Source organism: Cherax quadricarinatus, chromosome 20 (genome assembly GCF_038502225.1).
Source record: "Cherax quadricarinatus isolate ZL_2023a chromosome 20, ASM3850222v1, whole genome shotgun sequence".
Lineage (NCBI taxonomy): Eukaryota > Metazoa > Arthropoda > Malacostraca > Decapoda > Parastacidae > Cherax > Cherax quadricarinatus.
The window spans coordinates 42455770-42479665 of NC_091311.1; the positions used below are offsets into that span (position 1 = coordinate 42455770).

The following is a 23896-nucleotide window of genomic DNA, read 5'->3' on the forward strand; positions in this document are numbered from 1 at the left end:
CACTACATTTTTAAACCTACCCCATACCTCTTCGACCCCATTGCCTATGCTCTCATTAGCCCATCTATCCTCCAATAGCTGTTTATATCTTACCCTAACTGCCTCCTCTTTTAGTTTATAAACCTTCACCTCTCTCTTCCCTGATGCTTCTATTCTCCTTGTATCCCATCTACCTTTTACTCTCAGTGTAGCTACAACTAGAAAGTGATCTGATATATCTGTGGCCCCTCTATAAACATGTACATCCTGAAGTCTACTCAACAGTCTTTTATCTACCAATACATAATCCAACAAACTACTGTCATTTCGCCCTACATCATATCGTGTATACTTATTTATCCTCTTTTTCTTAAAATATGTATTACCTATAACTAAACCCCTTTCTATACAAAGTTCAATCAAAGGGCTCCCATTATCATTTACACCTGGCACCCCAAACTTACCTACCACACCCTCTCTAAAAGTTTCTCCTACTTTAGCATTCAAGTCCCCTACCACAATTACTCTCTCACTTGGTTCAAAGGCTCCTATACATTCACTTAACATCTCCCAAAATCTCTCTCTCTCCTCTGCATTCCTCTCTTCTCCAGGTGCATACACGCTTATTATGACCCACTTCTCGCATCCAACCTTTACTTTAATCCACATAATTCTTGAATTTACACATTCATATTCTCTTTTCTCCTTCCATAACTGATCATTTAACATTACTGCTACCCCCTTCCTTTGCTCTAACTCTCTCAGATACTCCAGATTTAATCCCATTTATTTCCCCCCACTGAAACTCTCCTACCCCCTTCAGCTTTGTTTCGCTTAGGGCCAGGACATCCAACTTCTTTTCATTCATAACATCAGCAATCATCTGTTTCTTGTCATCCGCACTACATCCACGCACATTTAAGCATCCCAGTTTTATAAAGTTTTTCTTCTTCTCTTTTTTAGTAATTGTATACAGGAGAAGGGGTTACTAGCCCATTGCTCCCGGCATTTTAGTCGCCTCATACGACACGCATGGCTTACGGAGGAAAGATTCTTTTCCACTTCCCCATGGACAATAGAAGAAATAAAAAGAACAAGAGCTATTTAGAAAAAGGAGAAAAACCTAGATGTATGTATATATATATATGCATGTGCGTGTCTGTGAAGTGTGACCAAAGTGTAAGTAGGAGTAGCAAGATATCCCTGTTATCTTAGCATGTTTATGAGACAGAAAAATTCCAATCATGTCAACACAAAATTGTGTTAAAAATTAGTTTTTTAAAACTGGCATCTGAGATATTTTATCTATGATTTAGTTTCACAGGTATAGTGCTTATTTTTCATAATAATAATAATGATGATGATGATAATGATAATTTGATTTAGTCTCTCATATTCAGATAAGTACTGCTGATTAATCATCAAATGCTTTATTTACAGCACTGCAACTTACAGTAAACCCTCCTATCATTGCTTTTCACTTCACTGCCTCAGTGATTTACATTGCCCCTTATCCCTGTTAGAGATTTATTTATTTGTCTTTTTTACTTTACTAACCTCATTTATTTTATTCATGTAATAAATTACGAGAGGTTTTTACAAAGCAGAAGTGTTATAAGAAGAGCAGAGTATATGGAGAGTAAAAGAAAGGTGAAGAGAGTGGTGAGAGAGTGCAAAAGGAGAGCAGATGAAAGAGTGGGAGAGGCACAGTCAAGAAATTTTAATGAAAATAAGAAAAAATTTTGGAGTGAGTTAAACAAGTTAAGAAAGCCTAGGGAAAGTATGGATTTGTCAGTTAAAAACAGAGTAGGGGAGTTAGTAGATGGGGAGAGGGAGGTATTAGGTAGATGGCGAGAATATTTTGAGGAACTTTTAAATGTTAAGGAAGAAAGGGAGGCGGTAATTTCATGCATTGGCCAGGGAGGTATACCATCTTTTAGGAGTGAAGAAGAGCGGAATGTAAGTGTGGTGAAGGTACGTGAGGCATTACGTAGAATGAAAGGGGGTAAAGCAGCTGGAACTGATGGGATCATGACAGAAATGTTAAAAGCAGGGGGGGATATAGTGTTGGAGTGGTTGGTACTTTTGTTTAATAAATGTATGAAAGAGGGGAAGGTACCTAGGGATTGGCGGAGAGCATGTATAGTCCCTTTATATAAAGGGAAAGGGGACAAAAGAGATTGTAAAAATTATAGAGGAATAAGTTTACTGAGTATACCAGGAAAAGTATACGGTAGGGTTATAATTGAAAGAATTAGAGGTAAGACAGAATGTAGAATTGCGGACGAGCAAGGAGGCTTCAGAGTGGGTAGGGGATGTGTAGATCAAGTGTTTACATTGAAGCATATATGTGAACAGTATTTAGATAAAGGTAGGGAAGTTTTTATTGCATTTATGGATTTAGAAAAGGCATATGATAGAGTGGATAGAGGAGCAATGTGGCAGATGTTGCAAGTATATGGAATAGGTGGTAAGTTACTAAATGCTGTAAAGAGCTTTTATGAGGATAGTGAGGCTCAGGTTAGGGTGTGTAGAAGAGAGGGAGAATACTTCCCAGTAAAAGTAGGTCTTAGACAGGGATGTGTAATGTCACCATGGTTGTTTAATATATTTATAGATGGGGTTGTAAAAGAAGTAAATGCTAGGGTGTTCGGGAGAGGGGTGGGATTAAATTATGGGGAATCAAATTCAAAATGGGAATTGACACAGTTACTTTTTGCTGATGATACTGTGCTTATGGGAGATTCTAAAGAAAAATTACAAAGGTTAGTGGATGAGTTTGAGAATGTGTGTAAAGGTAGAAAGTTGAAAGTGAACATAGAAAAGAGTAAGGTGATGAGGGTATCAAATGATTTAGATAAAGAAAAATTGGATATCAAATTGGGGAGGAGGAGTATGGAAGAAGTGAATGTTTTCAGATACTTGGGAGTTGACGTGTCGGCGGATGGATTTATGAAGGATGAGGTTAATCATAGAATTGATGAGGGAAAAAAGGTGAGTGGTGCGTTGAGGTATATGTGGAGTCAAAAAACGTTATCTATGGAGGCAAAGAAGGGAATGTATGAAAGTATAGTAGTACCAACACTCTTATATGGATGTGAAGCTTGGGTGGTAAATGCAGCAGCGAGGAGACGGTTGGAGGCAGTGGAGATGTCCTGTCTAAGGGCAATATGTGGTGTAAATATTATGCAGAAAATTCGGAGTGTGGAAATTAGGAGAAGGTGTGGAGTTAATAAAAGCATTAGTCAGAGGGCAGAAGAGGGGTTGTTGAGGTGGTTTGGTCATTTAGAGAGAATGGATCAAAGTAGAATGACATGGAAAGCATATAAATCTATAGGGGAAGGAAAGAGGGGTAGGGGTCGTCCTCGAAAGGGTTGGAAAGAGGGGGTAAAGGAGGTTTTGTGGGTGAGGGGCTTGGACTTCCAGCAAGCGTGCATGAGCGTGTTAGATAGGAGTGAATGGAGACGAATGATACTTGGGACCTGACGATCTGTTGGAGTGTGAGCAGGGTAATATTTAGTGAAGGGATTCAGGGAAACCGGTTATTTTCATATAGTCGGACTTGAGTCCTGGAAATGGGAAGTACAATGCCTGCACTTTAAAGGAGGGGTTTGGGATATTTGCAGTTTGGAGGGATATGTTGTGTATCTCTATACGTATATGCTTCTAAACTGTTGTATTCTGAGCACCTCTGCAAAAGCAGTGATAATGTGTGAGTGTGGTGAAAGTGTTGAATGATGATGAAAGTATTTTCTTTTTGGGGATTTTCTTTCTTTTTTTTTGGGTCACCCTGCCTCGGTGGGAGACGGCCGACTTGTTGAAAAAAAAAAATAAATAAATAAATTATGCAACATTTCCTTAAAAAAAAAGCTTTTATTAGAGTACTCAAAATTTTATAACAATAATAAACCTGTACATTGCCTTAATATGCTGTAAATTAATGACTGGGAAAAAAAGTCCTTCAAATCCTACTATAATATGCACAGTGATAGTACCAGAATTTTTGTACTTGGGGGTATAGGGGTGATTGTTTAATTGAAGGGGGGGCTTTGGGGAAATTTAGGGGGGGGATGAAGTCTCCAAATCTCTCTTGGTGCCTCCCCCAAATGTGCATTTAACAATGGCATAATTGGGCATTAGCTAAGGTATACCAAGTATCTGAATTTGGTCTTGCAAAAACTGAAATATTTCTTAAAATTCAATCTGCCGATTTGAACTGTGCAGTTATGTCTTCTTTCTTGTGTATTGTCTTAAGGTGAGTGACTCCTCAGCCAGCTCACCCCTGACTGCTGCCCAGTTTCACCCTGATGGTCTTATTCTTGGAACAGGAACTCTAGATGCTACAATAAAAATTTGGGATCTAAAGGAGCGTTCAAATGTGGCAAATTTCCCAGGTAATCTTTCATCTCTTTTTATTCAAAGCTTGGTATTTCAGTTTTATACTTGTATACACATGTATGAATGAGAGAGTGGGAGTGTGTAAATATATATTTTGAATTAGCTAGTTGCATTTATAACAATTGTGCTTATTTTATCCCATCTTAAGTAAATTTGAGGTACTTTTTACATTTTTTGTAGTTTGCAGAATATGCTATGTTTGAGTTCATTCTTGCCCTTTTTCACTATTTGAAAATGCATATTTGTGTTTTTGTTTTTGTTCATATTTTTCAGCTCATTTTATAAATTTGTATGCACCCTTTCAAAGAAAGCACATCCAGAACTTGTAATCCTTTGTAGATTATATTTTATAATTCCCATATCCATTTTGTTGCACCTAAAACTTTTTCTGGAAGCTGAAGGCTATGTTGCTCATAGGCCTCAACCTAAGTGTTTCAGTACCAGACAGAAATCTAAGCTCCTGTATTCCCCCCCCCCCCCCTCAACAAGTCAGCCATCTCCCACCGAGGCAGGGTGACCCAAAAAGAAAGAAAATCCGCAAAAAGAAAATATTCTCATCATCATTCAACATGTTCACTTCACTCACACATAATCCCTGTCTTTGCAGAGGCACCCAAATACAACAGTTTAGAAGTATATATAACATACCCCTCCAAACTGCCAATATCCCAAACCCCTCCTTTAAAGTGTAGGCATTGTACTTCCCATTTCCTGCACTTAAATCCGGCTATATAAAAATAACCGGTTTCCCTGAATCCCTTCACTAAATATTACCCTGCTCACTCTCCAACAGATCGTCAGGTCCCAAAAATCATTTGTCTCTACTCCTATCTAACACGCTCACGCATGCTTGCTGGAAGTCTAGGCCCCTCGCCCACAAAACCTCCTTTACCCCCTCCCTCCAACCTTTTCAAGGACTACCCCTACCTCGCCTTCCTTCCCCTACAGATTTATATGTTCTCCTAGTCATTCTACTTTGATCCATTCTCGCTAAATGACCAAACCACCTCAACAACCCCTCTTTAGCCCTCTGAGTAATTCTTTTAGTAACTCCACACCTTCTAATTTTCACTCTCTGAATTTTCTGCATAATATTTACACCACACATTGCCCTTAGACAGGACATCTCCAGTGCCTCCAGCCACCTCCTTGCTGCAACATTTGCAACCCAAGCCTCACACCCATATAAGAGTGTTGGTACCACTATACTTTCGTACATTCCCTTGTTTGCCTCCATGGATAACGAACGTTTTTTGTCTCCACAGATACCTCCACTTACCACTCGCCTTTTTTCCTTCATCAGTTCTCTGGTTAACCTCATCCTTCATAAACCCATCCACTGACAAGTCAACTCCCAAATATCTGAAAACATTCACTTCTTTCATATTCCTTCACTCCAATGTGATATCCAATTTTTCTCTATCTAAATCATTTGATACCCTCATCACCTTACTCATATCTGTGTTCACTTTCAACTTTCTACCTCTTTAGAATCTCCCATAAGCACAGTATCATCAACAGAAAGTAGCTGTGTCAGCTCCCATTTTGTATTTGATTCCCCATAATTTAATCCCACCCCTCTCCCCAACACCCTAGCATTTACTTCTGTATATGACCCAATAATGAATCATGAAACACTATTTTGTGTAATTATTAACAAAAATACTAATGAATAATTATTAAAAATTCATTGGCATTCATCAACAGTTGGCTAAGGTAAACCAGGGGATGGAGTTGGGTGAACTATGGGTAGTATCAGTAGGATAATTCACCCGTTACCATCAGACCACCCGGTAATAATAATTTTTTTTTTAACACGTTGGCTGCTTCCCACTGAGGCAGGGTGACCCAAATAGACAGAAAACACATCATTATTCAATACCTCAAATGATCCTGATATTAACCCTTTTGGGGTTCATGCCTTAGGACTATGGCTTTGAGCGATAAATTTTGGCCTAGACATGAGAGAATGGGTTTGTGTGGTGAGTGTGCACCTTATAAAAAAAATCATATCCCATGCAGTGCATGATAAGAATAACAAAACTGTGACTGTGTGTAATGTACTTTTGGATGGTTTTTATGGTATTCTCATTTTCTGTAACATAGAAGATATGTTACAGAAATAGAGATGAGATGATCTTGATTGGTTTGAGGACTGGAAGTAGCTTGAATTGGGCTCAAATTAGCAGAAATATTTTATTTTTGTCAATGTATTCCAGAGGACACCAATCACGTCACTCATCATCTAATGGGTGTTCATCTGACTGGTCTAATGCTTGTTCGCTACTGTACTGACATTATTTTTACAATTACTTTTACAGTAATGCAGTTGTCTGCATAACAGTAAATCTGCTACTTAGTAAAATCAATAAACTTTAAAAAATAAACATGAAATATTTTTAAAACTCATGAAAAATATCGCAAATTAACATGCAATCTTAGCTGTTGACATCCACTTGCATGCATTGAGACAGTGAGTAGAAAGAGAACACAGTCAGTCACAGCAAGAAACATCTACACAAACTGAGGAAGAAATGGTTGATTGGGATTTAGCAGATCTAGAATCTGTATACTGGAGAGTGAGAGCAACGCTTAACCCTTTGACTGTTGCAACCCCAAATCCTGAAGTGTCTCCTGGTATTGCAAAATATTTGAAAAAAAATTATTTTTTCTTATGAAATGATAGAGAATCTTTTCCCGATGATAATGACACCAAAAGTACAAAATTTTATGGAAAACTTATGGAATTACGCTCTCGCGAAGTTAGTGACCTCGGCGACATTTACCCATCGGCAATTTCGCCCACTTTGAGCCCTATTTTTGGACAATTCCATTGTTCCAGTCGACGAAACTCATAGCTATTTCTTTAGAACTCCATTTGTTCTATCGATTAAGTACAAGAAACCACCCACTTACCAATTTCAACTGCCCAATAAAGTGGTCAGAAATTGGCAATTTGGCCAATTTCATGCAAATTAAAAAATATGTCAATTTCAAAATAGGGTCCAGAATGAACAATGCAGACATTCCTGGCACTAAAATAACATTTTCTCTGTTCATCAGTCACATCTCCAGGCCCCTGTTATAATACTCTTGCTTTCTATTTTGAATTTTTATTCACACAAAAAATAGAAGATTTACTGTTATGCAGACTACTGCAATATTGTAATAATTGTATAAATAACATCAACTCATTCCTGATTGCATATTGTGTATTGCATATTAGAATGGCTAGTTGGACATTTATTGGACAATGACATCATTTGTTTACTCTTGAACATCAGAAAAAATGAAACATTTCTGCCACTTTGAGCTCCATTTCAAGATCCTTTTCTTAGTAAACCCAATCAAAATCACTTCTATTTCTATAATATGTTTTCCATTCTATCAAATGAGATCAAGAAAACAATGCATTGGCTTGTAAGACATATATATACGACTGTAACAGTCAAAGGGTTAATGTGTTATTTTTGTAAATAATAGGGCTAGTGCATTTTAGTTCAGTTTCACATTAATTTAGCTCGTTTTAGGAAAGTATTTTCCAAAACTTGGCCAGTCAGAATTGGGGGATATCCTCAACACCAGAGCGTCCTGTTCACCTTAAAATGTGATAATGTATGTACATTGGTACCTTGAGTTACAAATTTAATTTATTCCCGAAGGCTGTTCGAGTGCCGATACCAAACAAATTTGTTCCCATAAGGAATAATGTAAATTAGATTAGTCCACTTCAGACCCCAAAAAATACACTTACAAAAGCACTCACAAAAATGTACTTACATAATTGTTCAAGTTGGGAGCTGTTCGAACTCGAGGTACCACTGTATTTGTTGATCACTGAGCAGTTGAGAGATACTATGTAACCAGAGGCCTGTCTTGCATGGTGACTGCCTGATCAAAAATGCTAATGTTGCTGTCTGCTAGTATGCGTACTTCAGTCATAACCCAACTGATCTCAAATTTACCTGTCTTTTCCTAGGTCACAGTGGAGCAATTAGTTCCATTGCCTTCAGCGAAAATGGGTATTACCTTGCAACAGCTGCAGAAGACTCTACTGTAAGGCTCTGGGATTTGCGTAAGCTCAAAAACTTTAAGACCATCCAGTTAGATGAAGGATATGAAGTCATGGACCTTTGTTTTGACCAGTCAGGCACATACTTGGCTGTAGCAGGGACGGATGTCAGGTAAGCTTCCAACTCTAAACCAGTAAACCCTCAATATAACAGACTAAGAGGGAAGATTGTCCTAGTGTCTGTTAAATCACCATAATGTTAAAAAAGAGCAAAAAAAAAAAAGTACTTGGGTACCCAATATCTAATAAATACAGTACTCTACACAATTTATGGTTATATTGCAAAAAACATTGAAAATAAAGGAAGTAATAGTACAATTTATTTAAGAGACTTTACCCATTATGTATTTTAAATATCTGTTATAATAAAGGTTTATTGTACCTCAACCAGTATATAAGTTTTTTTTGACACAGTGGCGATCACCCACTAAAGGAAGACTTCCCTCCCACCTCTCCCAAAGAAAAGAGGATGGAAATCCCATTCATAATTATTCTTGTAATAGCCTTCTTACCTGAAATATACAGACTTCACAGTTTAAATGTCCTTCCAAACTGTGACAGTCCCACATCTTCCTCAGAATGCAGGCACTGTGCTTCAGATATCAGGAATGGAATCCAACTAACTGCTTTCCAGTACAGCAGGCCATAAAAACCACTTGTCTCCACTGACCCCAATATAACACTCAAAAACCTCCTCACCCTTCCTGGGATAACCCATACTCCTCTCCTTCCACCCCTAATTTATACACACTTTTGGTCATACTTTTCTTCTCTATCCTCTCTAAATGCCCAGATTACCTCAGCAACTCCAACTCAGTCCTCTGAATTATACCTTTCTTAACCCTACACCATCTTCTAATTTCTCTGTTCAGATTCCTCTGGTTAATATTCACATCACCCTCAAACATGATATTGCTGCTGCCTCCAACGTCCTTGCTCCAAAGTTCAGAAAACATGCCTCATATCCATATAGCAGTGTTGGTACTATTATATTTGGATAGGTTCCCTTTTTTTGCCCTCCATGGATAATTTTTTTTCTTTTCCACAGATGCCTCAATGAATCACTCATCTTTTATTTTATTTTTTTTTTTTTATTATCACACCGGCCGATTCCCACCAAGGCAGGGTGGCCCGAAAAAGAAAAACTTTCACCATCATTCACTCCATCACTGTCTTGCCAGAAGGGTGCTTTACACTACAGTTTTTAAACTGCAACATTAACACCCCTCCTTCAGAGTGCAGGCACTGTACTTCCCATCTCCAGGACTCAAGTCCGGCCTGCCGGTTTCCCTGAATCCCTTCATAAATGTTACTTTGCTCACACTCCAACAGCACGTCAAGTATTAAAAACCATTTGTCTCCATTCACTCCTATCACACACGCTCACGCATGCCTGCTGGAAGTCCAAGCCCCTCGCACACAAAACCTCCTTTACCCCCTCCCTCCAACCCTTCCTAGGCCGACCCCTACCCCGCCTTCCTTCCACTACAGACTGATACACTCTTGAAGTCATTCTGTTTCGCTCCATTCTCTCTACATGTCCGAACCACCTCAACAACCCTTCCTCAGCCCTCTGGACAACAGTTTTGGTAATCCCGCACCTCCTCCTAACTTCCAAACTACGAATTCTCTGCATTATATTCACACCACACATTGCCCTCAGACATGACATCTCCACTGCCTCCAGCCTTCTCCTCGCTGCAACATTCATCACCCACGCTTCACACCCATATAAGAGCGTTGGTAAAACTATACTCTCATACATTCCCCTCTTTGCCTCCAAGGACAAAGTTCTTTGTCTCCACAGACTCATCTTTTACTCCACATTTATTCTATAGTTCACCTCATCTTTCATAGATCCAGCTGCTGACAAATTCAGCCCTAAATGTATCTATTCCTCCATACTCCATCTCTCCCATCTGATATTCAGTCTTTTGTTAACTAGATATCTTTGCTACTTTCATTGCCATGCTATTTCCTATGTTCATTTTTTATCTTCCCATTTTACATATGTATTTTACCTGGACTCCATGGAGAAGTGGAAGAGGATTCTTCTTCTATGAGCCATGTGTGTCGTAGGAGGTGACTACAGTGCTGGGAACAAGGGGCTAGTAACCCCTTATCCTGTATGAATTACTAAATTGAAAAGGAAAAACTTGTGTTTTTCTTGTTAGGTCACTAAACAATCTTTTTCTATGAAGTGGTTGTAACTTTCTTAGTTTGTGGGATCTGTACCTTCTGGTCTCCTTTAAATGGTGTGCCTGGCAGTTTGTGTTGTAACATTGTCTTTCATAGACTGATTAACACATTTCAGGGTGAAATAGTTTACAGGAAGAAGAATTGCATACTCCTTTGGTCATGTGGTTGCAGCATTTTTTTGGATGGTCAAAATTGCATGTCTCACCTGTTTTTTTCCAGATATTCCATGCCTACAGATAACCAAGGCATAGAATCTGCATAGATTTGATTTCTGTTTGCTAGGATTTTTTGTGACTGGGTTCCTTACTGACACGGTTTTTCCTGACCCCCTACAATCTTTAGCACCTGTACCAGCATCAGTATCACCACCAGCTATGGTGCATCCTGTTTTTTAATAATACAAATAGTATCATGACTAAATTCTGAATCTTCACTGAGGAAAGGAAAACTTGCAAAAATTGCACTTTTTTGATAACAAAGAAAAAGGCACATAACAAGAGATTAGCTTTCCTTCCTCCAGCATAATTATGACTATTGCATTCAGTGCATCATTTGGAATATGCTTTTAATTCTGCCATAGTATTTTATGTAATGTAGAGAGGTTGAAATGTAAACACTGCTTCCTAATTTGAGAAATAGAAGATCACTTCTAAGTCAGGTTTTGGAATCTGCTGGTCTTTTTTTTTTTTTATTAACACATTGGCCATCTCCCACCAAGGTTGGCCTGAAAAAGAAAAACTTTTGTCATCATCCACTCCATCACTGTCTTGCCAGAGGCACGCTTACACTGCAGTTATAAAACTGTGACATTAACACCCCTCCTTCAGAGTGCAAACACTACCTTGCTCACACTCCAACAGCACGTCAAGTCCTAAAAACCATTTGTCTCCATTTGCTTCTATCTAACACGCTCACGCATTTTTGTTTGAAGTACAAGCCCCTTGCACACACAACCTCCTTTACCCCCTCCCCCAACCTTTCCTACACTGACCCCTACCCTGCCTTCCCTCCACTACAGATTTATACTCTCTGTCATTCTGTTTCGTTCCATTCTCTCTACATGTCTGAACCACCTCAACAACCCCTCCTCAGCCCTCTGGATAATAGTTTTGGTAATCCCACATTCCCTACTAATTTCCAAACTACGAATTCATTGCATTATATTCACACCACACATTGCTCTCAGACATGACGTCTCTACTGCCTCCAGCCTTCTCTTTGTTGCAACATTCACCACCTATATTTCACACCCATATAAGCACATTGGTATAACTACTCTCATACATTTCCCTCTTTGCTTCCATGGACAAAGTTCTTTGTCTCCACAGACTCCTCAGTGCTCCACTCACCTTTTTCCCTCATCAATTCTGTGATTCACCTCATCTTTCATAGACCCATCTACTGAAACGTCCACTCCTAAATACTTGAATACATTCACCTTCTCCATACTCTCTCCCACCAATGTGATATCAAATCTTTCATCACCTAATTTTTTTGTTATCCTCATCGCCTTACTCTTTCTTATATTCACTTTTAATTTTCTTCTTTTACATACCCCACCAAACTCATCCACCAACCTCTGCAACTTCTCTTCAGAATCTCCCAAAAGTACAGTGTCATCAGCAAAGAGCAACTGTGACAGCTCCCATTTTGTGTTGGCTTCTTTATCTTTTAACCCCACACCTCTTGCCAACATCCGAGCATTCACTTTTCTTACAACCCCATCTATAAATACAGCCTCTCCTCAGTTAACGAGAGAGTTCCATTCCTAAGACCACTTCGGTGAACTAATTTGTCGGCAAGTGAGGAGCATACTATAATGGTAGTGGGTTTGTGTCAACCATCTTTGATATTGTTTTAATGTCACCTTTGCACCATTTATAACATTTCTGGTATATTTTTAAATGTTTACACAGTATTGTACTGTATATTGTAATAAACAGAATTGAGGAAATCATTATTTATGTGCACACTGGTCAGAGAGCCCGCTGTAAGTCCAAGTCGTTGGTAAACGAGAAGGTCGCTAAGTGAGGAGAGGTTCTATATTGAACAACCACGGTGACATCACACATCCTTGTCTCAGGCCTACTTTTACTGGGAAATAATCTCCCTCTCTCCTACATACTCTAGCCTCAGCCTCACTATCCTCATAAAAACTCTTCACTGATTTCAGTAACCTACCTCCTATTTCATACATTTGCAACATTTGTCACATTGCTCCCCTATCCACCCTGTCATACACCTTTTCCAAATCCATAAATGCCACAATAACCTCTTTACCCTTATCTAAATACTGTTCGCCTATATGTTTCACTGTAAACACTTGATCTACACACCCCATGCCTTTCCTAAAGCCTCCTTGTTCATCTGTTATCTTACTCTCTATTTTGCTCTTAATTCTTTCAGTAATAACTCTACCATACACTTTACCAGGTATACTCAACAGGCTTATTCCCCTATAATTTTTGCAGTGTCTTTTGTCCCTTTTGTCTTTATACAAAGGAGCTATGCATGCTCTCTGCCAATCCCTAGGTTCCTTACCCTCTTCTTTACGTTTATTAAATAAAAGTACCAACCACTCCGGAACTAATCCCCACCTGCTTTTAACATTTCTATCTTTATCCCATCAATCCCTGCTGCCTTACCTGCTCTCATTCTACCCACTGCCTCACAAACTTCCCCCACACTCACAACTGGCTCTTCCTCACTCCTTTTTTTTTTTTCAACAAGTCGGCCGTCTCCCACCGAGATGTTATTCCTCCTTGTCCTATACACTAATCCTGTTCTCATTTATTGTGCCTCATAATGAGGTACCTTAAGCAGTTGCAATCCTAGTTAAACAAATTAAATATTTTTATTATACATTTCTAATACATTTAAATGTTTTATTCTATTTATTACTTTCAGAGTGTACCTATGTAAACAGTGGAGTGACCTTAGGATTTTTAATGACCACACAGCCATGGCCACTGGAGTTCGGTTTGGGTCAAATGCATCCTACTTAGCATCAACTTCAATGGATCGTACCCTCAAGATTTATGGACCTTAAAAGCCATAAAAGTACTTCAGGACTTTTATTAAGATAATTAAGAATGGTGACTATCCATTTCTTATATTTTTATGCAATTTATGTAAGTTTCAAGGTGATAGTAGTGTGCATGTGTGTGTGCACGTATGTGTGTATCAGTATTTGTCTTGATAGATCATCATGAATAAGTATTTAACATGACATGAACATTTTAAAACATCAGCAGTATGAGCATTGCTTGGGAAGACTTCAGCAATAGCTGAACTGTAAATGTTAATTGAGTATCATATATGTATATGTAAGTGCAACTAGTTTTGAACTAAGTAATAATTTTCAAATCTAATTTGTCTATGGTTCCATTGCCAACAGGTTTAGTTTTAACTAGACTTTTTCATTTCAGCACATTTTTTAATATTATTAGACTTTTTTTATATACTGGTATGTAATTTCTCTGCAGTCTTGAAGTCTTCTTCAACCTTGAATTACCTAAGAGATGTCTTTGACACATTACAAATAGTTGTATAATTATTACCATAGTACCATAGAAGGTAAATTTTATGTTGTTCAGTCTAGAAAACAGTATCTAATGAGGGAGATTTTTTAATGTATTATTTCCTAGCTAAATTTTTGTATTTATGACATAATTATACTTCATTGTTGACAAGTAATTCTACAATCTAATTGTTTAGTGTATTTATAACTTTTTTTTGTAAAAGTGTACTAAATATCTTCCAAGTTCACATTTTTCTTCCAAAATTAGATGTGCAACATCTAGGTATCTTTATTTTGTAGATGTGTTGCCATCCAGTGGCTTTATCAGTACACTACATGGACATGATCAGAAAACTAGAATTATATACAGAAGACAGTAGATGACATAATCAGTCCCTCAGCCTAGTAACAGGTGATGGGCACTGTAGCCTTCAAGATATGGTGCTCATCACCTGCTACTGGGCTGATTGACTGATTACATCTTCTACTGTCTTCTGAATGTAATTCCAGTTTTCAGATTATGTCCATGTATTGTATTGATAAAGCCACTGGATGGAATTCAATTTTGGTATTGAAAAGACATTCATGATAAGTTGCATTTAGGTAAGAGGCAACATAGCTTACTTACAGAAACAGGATACTCATTTTATATGACCAAAGTTTATTCCTGTTTTAACATCTGTTATATTTGAAGTCATTTCATCAGACTCGAGCCTTAAACTAAGATAACCCTTTGAAACTTAAGTATTGGAATTGAAATACTTGCTACAGTATTAAGAAATAAGGTGTAAAAAAAGTGTATTTTTACAGCATCTATCTGCACAAGGTCAAGCAGATGATTAGCAGGAAAAATATCAAATGGTGTTTGTAAGCTATAGTGTGGAGTATAAGAATGACTAGTGCACAACAAAGTAACAGGTTAACTTGAAAAAAAATTTCTTTTAAGCAGCTTAAGCAAACCAGTATCTTGGTGTAAAATATTACTTGTATGCAATGTACTAAAAGGCAGTTGATTTATATATAAAATTTGGATTTTTTTTATCATATTTCAGGTGCTTTGCAATCAGCTCTGATACTTTTCTTGGTAATCCAAGATCAGTTTAGCATTTTTATGGGTATTTAGAGCTGCTTGCTTTATCATTCAGAGCATACAAAACAACATCTATCCAAATGTAATAGATTATATGTATATCTAACTGGAAAAGCAAAGCTATACTCCTTCTATATCTACAGGTTTCTGACTGTGAGCTGTGGTATAGTACAGTACATCCTAATGTCCCTTATCTGTTGTTGGGTTCAGTATTCACTAAAATAGGCTTCCAGAAATGTATTGAAGTATATTTTCTATCTGTGAATTACCATTCACAAGGACATATCCCTTGCAGATATGGAGGGAGTAAAGCACTAGCAAGACACATGATTCAGAGCGTGTTTTAGTCTGGAGTAAACTGAAATTCAACTGTAGTTGAACATTTAAGCAAGAGTTTAATTTATTTAAGCAAAAATCTGTGTTAAATTGTCACTGTATATAATATGATTGAAATCTCTCACAGTAAAACAGTAAAGAGTGTTTGACTAAATCTTCCTAAGATAAATAACTATTTGCAGGTTATTACTCTTAACTGATTCACTAATAACAAGAACCACGGCTATTTAAGAGGTGTCACGAGATGGAGGGATCTTGTCAACATGTGAACTTGTTTAAAACATTACACAAATAACCCACACATAGGAGAGAGAGGAGGAGCTTATGACAATGTTTTGGTCTGACTTGGACCATTTACAAAGTCATACTAACAGAAAAGAGTGAGGCAACCAATTTATATAGGCTAGCAGGAAAAGGGACTAGAACAAGAGAGTGAGAAGAGGAAGTAGTGGTAGTGGAGGTGGTAGTAGTAAAAATAGTGGTAGTATAAAGTAGGGAGAGTAGTTTAGTGGCAAAAGAGAAAAAAGGGGGAGTGAAGGGAGGCAAAAGTAAAGGCAGTAGCAGTAGTAGAGGAATGGGGGGAAGGGACTAAGTAGAAGTGGGGTCAGTCTAAGGACAAGAAAAAGGTTCATTGCAAAAGAGCTAAGGGCCCGCAAGGGGTAGAACCAGATGCAGGGGAAGAAAACTGTTAGTCAGCTTTCCTCCCTGCATTTGGTCCTACCCCTTGCAGGCCCTTCGCTCTCCTGCAGTGATCCTTTTTCTTCTCCTTAGACTGACCTCACTTCTACCTCTACTTAGTCCTTTTTCTCCCATTCCTCTACGACTACTACTATTTTTTTTTTTTTTTTGAGCCGTCATGTCATTTATAGGCATAAAATTTACCTTTAGGGACGGCTGGCCTCTTGGCTGCTTCTCGTCTGTCTTCTGCTTAGAGGTCCCTCCTAGTGGGTCATGTTCTAACTTACCCACCATTTGTGCAAGGCCCAGTCATAACACTACTAGATCTTAGATCTATGAGGTCTTGCAACTCTCTTACCAGGGGTTCTAAGCTCTATGGCCACCCCACTGGGTATGCATTCTTCACTGCACTATTGAACCTTCTAGGGCCTTCACAACATACAACTCAATCTTAGATGTTGGTATTTTAAGTTCATTATTGAGTATCTTGTATGATTGTGGGAACATTGCACCTCTCCAGGTAATTATCACTGCTCCAAGGACAACTTCTTGAGGGTCAGTGGGCTGTATGTCGATAATGATCGGCAGCGACTCAGCGTTGTCTTGCTGTGTGTTGTAGAGATGGAGCTGCTGGGTCGCCCATCGTCCAGCCCAACTTCTGATCTGCCCAGTATTGTAGTACTTGACCTTCTGTCGATACTGGTCCGCCATGGACGTGATGTTAGAATCACTCGCAATCTTTATGTCGAAGACGAATGTCTTTCTGTTTTCCATGTCACAAATCAGCAAGTCAGGCTTACATGTTCCATGCACAGTTGGTATCTGCGGCTCCTTGGCCACAGCATGTTTCTTCACCATACAATCTGTGGTGATAGCATCCACAACGTTTTCGTGTCATCGGACCCGTTGCCCGTGGAGTCTTGGACATACTTGCAGAAGGTGTCCCAAGGACTCATTTTGATCACAACTCTCACAGGTTGTATTTGCTGGTCTTCATTCTCTTGCACGCCTTGTTTTCGTTGGCATCAAATTATGTTTATTTTCAAGGCATCAATATATGTGGCCCCCTTCGTGAGGTTCGTTCCATTTGCCATCCACTTATGGACTTGTGGGGCGAAATGATGTTCTTTCAGTCCCACACCATCTAGCGAACCAACTAGAACATTGGTCCATTCTTTTAACTCCTGCCGTCGTGTTGTTACAACAACATTCCTCACTTTGCTTCGTCCGACAAATCTTAATGCTTTAATGGTGTTCGGATGTATTGCTAGGTTCGGTATTACCAGATCTTCAGAGTTGTTCCTCCATAATATCGGAACCCTTGTTGACAAGCAAATACACCCTAGACCCCACGCAGCAGTCGGTGCGTAATAAACGTTAATAGGTGTATCTTTCGGAAACTTAAGCCATTTCTTCACCATCTGCCTGATCAACTTGTCCAACGTCTTCAAGGTGTTTTGACAAACGCCACCCAGTACCATACGTATGATACCAGGGATCAGGTGCTTATTTAATACATTCAAATGCTGTTGTGATTTCAGGGGAGCTTGAAGTGCCACAAGCTTCTCACAAAGCTTTTGGATATTCGGCTTTCCCTTCCCAGCTGAAGAAAAGTGCATTCCCAGGTACTTGTATACTGTTGTTGGTTGTAGGGATTGCACCTGGGCTCCATATATTTCCATTTTATGCATCGAATCCACGTACCATTTCCTCATTTTCGGTACTGTTTTAAGTTTTAAGGTGCCACACTTCTATGACTTTATTTCCAACCCCGACGCTTCCAACTGCCTCAGGAAATGCTGTAACTGTGCATGAAGACCTTGCTCGGACTCAGCTACCAACTCCACATCAACAGCAAAAGCCAAGGCAAACACCTTTGACTCAGCCTCGGCTATTGGCCATCCAATCTGTTCATTTAAAGCCAAAAAAGCATCATTCATTACTATATTGAAGAGGATGCATGAGAGGGGGTTCCCTTGCTTAACCCCTCTACACACTTTTCCTTCTCTTCCCATTACTTCTGTAGTTGCACCAACATAAGTTGACATAATATAGTTGATTACTAAGGGGGGCACATTATGTAATTGTAATGCCTTTCTAACAGAAGGATGGTTCACCGAGTCATAGGCCTTCTTCACATCTAAAAATATAGTATAAAGCGGTTTGATCTTGGTTTTGCTCTCGCTAATTATTGCATCCCACAACATAACATTCTGGGCCAGGCCGTCTGTTGGTAGGAACGCTCTTTGTGCCACATGGAGAGGAACCCAGTTGACACACCTTGCTGCCAATATTTTATGGAGCACTCTCACAATAATACTCGATATAGTGATGGGTCTGTACTGACCTGGTTGGTCAGGACGATCCACCTTAGGCAGCAACACAGTTCTAGCCTTCCTAAACACTTTTGGCAAATAACCAATATACAACCAGATGTTGAACAAGTCGACCCAGAACTGCTCTGGAAACATTTTAAAATCTTTAAGCATCCATCCATCAGGACCTGGCACAGAACTGCCATTGCACATAGCTACCGCTTTCCTAAACTCTTCTAACTGTACTGGTAAATGCAACTGCCATAGATGGTTTTCGACTAGCATCCGCCTCGGTCTTGCAGCTTCATCCAATAGTCTAGCAAACAAATTCAACCAAAACTCTTGCAATTGTTCTTTGAGTATAGCTTGCTGTTCAGGGGCACCCATGTGCTGCCATCTTCCTTCCAGTACCATTTTTGCACACTTAGTCCTATCTTTGTTGTACAACTTCTGCAAGTCTCTATAAACTTGTCTCCTTCGGGCTCTTCTTCCTCCCCTGTTGTTGTTATACTGGGGGGCATTCCTTTCTTGGTCAGCTTCCCTTTCATTTTTTAGTAACATAAGTAACCATAGTTAATGACATTTCATCTAATACACTCTGAACAGAGGTAATACATTCATTAGTGAAACCAAATTCCCCAAACCCTTCCCTCATTTTCTCCACACATAGAGTAACAAAATGTAACATGTTCTGTAGTTTCTGAGATGTGTTTGTGTATGCACATGTATTCATTGTATCAAGTAGGTGCTGTGTTAGTGCATGTACTGTTGGAACACACACATTGTGGGAGTTCTGAATTCCAAATTGCCCATCCCTTCCCCCAATTTCGTCGCTCTCAACCTCCTGGTGAAAGACATCTTGAATCCTTTGAAAACCACCACCATCAACAATAACTTCAGACATTAATCTATCAACCAAAGCTCTATAGGATGCCACCGTCCTGTGGCCCTTGATTGCTTCCACTGATTTCTTGGTATGGACTTGCACCAACATCAGGTTCATCCCAACAGGAACACCTTGACCCATATTCCTGGCCTCTCTCAGGATCTTCACCTTAGCCATAGCTAACACATACTCTTCTTCTTTAGACCATCTGGTCTTTACATAGACAACAGCCCCCTCCACATCCCTATGATATTCGTTGGGATGCTTGCGTCTCCTATGGATGGACAATCCACTCTTGGTTCTACAAACCATACTACACTCAAGACATCGAAATGGAGCTCCATTATCAACAGCCGCCATCGCTAAGAAAGGACGCACTCAACAGAAGTGAGAACAAACCATGCACAGGACTAGAGAGAGTCTTGCTCACTTATATAAAAAACCTGTAAAGCTAAATTCAGTAATAAGACTCTGCGCGTGGAGGATTGTGCAGCTTTAGCCACAGGCTGATTGATCACCAAAGCTCACAGCCACCACCTGCATTACCGACTCCCACCTGGAATATATCCGGAAGTACTGCATGAGGATCTTAATCACTCGAACTGAGATAATAGAAAGTGGTGCACCAAATGCTGTTCACCGAGAACAAGTGACTTCACCCTTCACTGCCCGTTTTTTTCTCTCTTGGCACTAAACTACTCTCCCTACTTTTTGCCACCACTATTTCTTCTACTACTACCTCCACTACTTACCTACCATTACCACTACTCCCTCTTCTTCCTCTCTTGTTCCTGTCTGTTTTCCTGCTCTCCTATATAAACTGGCTTCCTCACTCTTTTTCTGTTAGTGTGACTCTGTAAATGGTCCAAGTCAGACCAAAATGTCATCATAAGCTCCTCCTCCTCACCTATGTGTGGGTTATTTGTGTACTGCTCCATTCATAGTATTGTACCTTTTTGTTCTTTGTTTACAATATCCTTAAAACACAGTCATGTGAAAAAATAAAAAACTAACTTGAAGGAAAAAAACTTCTAATCTTGTTTATATAATACATTTATAAATAGTGTTGACATTGTTACTCCATCTTATGAAGCCTCTTATGAAAATGTTAGTAGTGCTTTTATAGTGAATAAAACTGGTTAATATTGTGCATTGTGCCTTTGTGTCCCCAGTTCATACTTTATGTAGAAGCACATAATACTCCAAATTTGTTGATAAAACTTGTAACTTTTAATTAATGTTCAGTAACAATTGGAATTGCATTTTAAATTTTTTTCATTGAACCTATCTTGAAATGTGTGTGCCTGTGTTCTGATAATGAAAAGAATAGTATTTTAAAAAGTTATAGGAAGCACTAAGCAAATATGTTGTGAAATTTTATTTAATTAAAAAAGGAAAAAGTCATTATATTGAAGGTTCTGGGGGCAGAAGTAAGAATGGAGAAGTAGTAGGTATTGCTGGAGAGTAGGGTAAGGATGCATCTGAGTGCAGAAGTAAGAATGAAAAAGCAGTATGTAGTGGGAGGGGTATGCCTGAGGGCAGAAGACTAGAGTATTGGGTGGGTATTGCTGGAAAGTGGGTGAGAAGTACATCTGCAGGCAAAAGTAAGACTGGAGAAATGATAGGCATTACCAGAAAGCAGGGAAGGGGCACAAGACACAAGTACAAGTTGAGGTAGCCCTGTAGATGGCTCTACCAATCAAATAAGTTTGTAAATATCACATCACCATTAAGGAATAGGATTATACTTTATGCTTTGTCTTTCAGTAAAAGGCAAGATTCTAATGCTTTGCACCTCTGTTTCCAATGAGGTACTTCACTCTTGATTTTCTATTCCAGTTTTAATTAGTTTTTCTTTTAACACACACCTAATTCATTTTACTCTATGTAAAGTGCTAAACTCGAGAGGGTTATTCAGGGCTGCATGGCAAAGTGGGAACTGGTGTCAGAGGTTAAAAACCAAAAGTACTGAAGGTGAGTGCAAAGGAACACAAAGTAAGCGCAGTATATCAGATTTGAATGATAATAGAAACTACAAAAAAGTTGGCAACTTCCAAAAAAGTATTATATTGCATTTCAAGAAACACTGAACCTGTGTGGGTCATTCCAAGGAGTGGTGGAAGCTTAATCCTCTATCTGCTAATTGAGCTCTAGTTCCTGACCAGTCAGGTTTTGGTGACAGGATAATCAAAGTACGCATGTTACAGCACTGAAGGAGAGGTTGAATGATTACTTTGGGGTGCTCTGATAAATGTGACAGTTTTTTAAAGGATATTGGACTGTTGAGTGTGATCTGGCAGTTCTTGCAGTGAACACAGGACAGTTTTCTATGAGATGGCCTCAGATGAGTCATGAGCCAGTGCTTCTCACAATCACCTGGCACTGTATTATTTGGGTTTAGAGCTTCCCCATAAATTTAATAATTTTCACAACCAACAATGGGATGATGTGGCTTGCCAGTAGCCCAGTTACTATTTAACCCTTAAACGGTCCAAACGTATATGTACGTTCACTCGCGTAGCGCCCCAAATTTTTTGAGAAAAAAAAAATCTTTTTTTTTTTTAATAGGAAAAAAGAGCATATGGTACCCAGGCATCCATAATTATTTTAATATGGCACACAGTGAGTGCGCACACCAATTCTCTCATGTCTAGGTGACTCAGGCTTATCGTGGCAATGTTGAATGAATGACAAAGAAAACGTATATATACGTTTGGGGCGCTACGCGCGTGAACGTATATATACGTTTGGACCATTTAAGGGTTAATTACCCTTCAAGTGGAGGTTACCTTTGACATCGTCACTGCTCTAATACCTTTACTTTACCTTCACTCCTCGCTGACAGCCCCACCTTTGACACAGATTTCCTCTTTGACTTTGGCAGCAACATTTTTATTGCATGACCTTTGTACTTCCTTCAGCATTCCTCACAAACTCTACCTCTGTTATACTCCCTACCCTGCAGTGCTGTATGACCCTGGTGGGTTTAGCATGGATTTGATTATAATAATAATTCAAGTAGAGGTTTCTTAATGCCAGTGAGACTCTTGATCCCAGCAACTGGATTTGTACTCCCCTTAGATCAAACCCAAATACCTCCCATTTCCACAGGCGATCTCCCCTTCTGTGAACTGAACTTGACTGAATTCCATTCCCTCATGCACTGGATGACCCCTACAGGTTTATCATTCCTCTCCCATCTCTTCATGAATATAATTAATAATCTTGATATGAGGAACTAGACTTTACTTTCCCTTCCTTGGAATGAACCTGAATGTCCCAATTTTCAGATTTTAGTCATGATTGTCACTACTGACAACAGTACTGTAGTGAGCCGCCTTACGAGGTATTCTATATACAGTGGACCCCCGGTTAACGATATTTTTTCACTCCAGAAGTATGTTCAGGTGCCAGTACTGACCAAATTTGTTCCCATAAGAAATATTGTGAAGTAGATTAGTCCATTTCAGACTCCCAAACATACACGTACAAATGCGTACAAATGCGAAACGTCCACAACAAAGACAACCAGACGCCGCACTTGTGTCTTAATTTCATCAGAAGTAGTAGTAGTAGTAGTGGTAGAAGTGGGGAATAAGGAGGACGAGCCAGTCAAATACAAAGGAAGGGGAGCACTGCAAGAGAGCTAGGTGCCCACAGAGGGAGAGCAAGCGCACAGAGGTGCGTGAAAGGGGAAGTGGTGAAATAAATGAAGAAGGAACAGAAACACGAGACAGAAGAGAGAAAGACAACCCAGAGGAGAAAAAGGAAAGAGGAAAGGGGAAGAAAAAGAAAAAGAAAAAATGAGGAGTCAGGTTAAGTCACGGGTGTTCTGAAGTTTGGAGCATTTTACAATGAAGTGAGAGAGGAAGGCATCTACAGAGACGAAGCCAGGGCTAAGATTCATACAAGGAAAGTTGTGTATTAGAGAGGATTCAACTAGACGGCGACTGTTCAAGTTGGAAGTAGGGAAGGCAGTTTTAGCAGAAGACCAGTCAGTAGGATGGCTATGATCTCTGACGTGACAGAAAAGAGAATTGTTAGTGTCGGCAAGCCTAACACTATTTTTGTGCTCCCTAAGTCTGTCAGAAAGAGATTGACCAGTTTCTCCGAAGTACTGAAGAGGACAGGAGGAGCAAGAAATAGAGTAGACACCAGGAACATCTGTAGAGGGAGGAGAGGTATGAACGAGATTAGTGCGAAGAGTGTTAGTCTGGCGGAAGGTAAGCTTGATGTCTAAGGGACGGAGAGAATTGTTGAGATTAGAAAGACCGGAAATGTAGGGAAGGCAGAGGATAGAAGAGTTCCCAGGAGTAGAGAGTTTGGGAGAGAAGAAATTGCATTTAGCACGTGAGAGGGCAGAGTCTATGAAATAGGAAGGGTAGCCAAGACGGGAAAACACATTATGAAGAGTGGGAATTTC

At 39.3% G+C, this 23896-nt stretch overlaps 1 protein-coding gene across 5 annotated transcripts in view; it reads left to right on the forward strand.

The window, feature by feature from the left end:
* Prp19 (pre-mRNA processing factor 19) overlaps nucleotides 1–20742 on the forward strand; it is a 57106-nt gene extending 36364 nt beyond the window's left edge. For all 5 annotated transcript variants that reach the window (XM_070087006.1, XM_070087004.1, XM_070087007.1 and 2 more), the window contains exons 9-11: nucleotides 4235–4373; nucleotides 8357–8561; nucleotides 13556–20742. In XM_070087006.1, the coding sequence (XP_069943107.1) occupies nucleotides 4235–4373; nucleotides 8357–8561; nucleotides 13556–13697 (486 nt within the window). In that variant the 3' untranslated portion in view covers nucleotides 13698–20742. The remainder of the gene's footprint in view (nucleotides 1–4234; nucleotides 4374–8356; nucleotides 8562–13555) is intronic.
* The last annotated feature ends 3154 nt before the right edge of the window (nucleotides 20743–23896 follow it).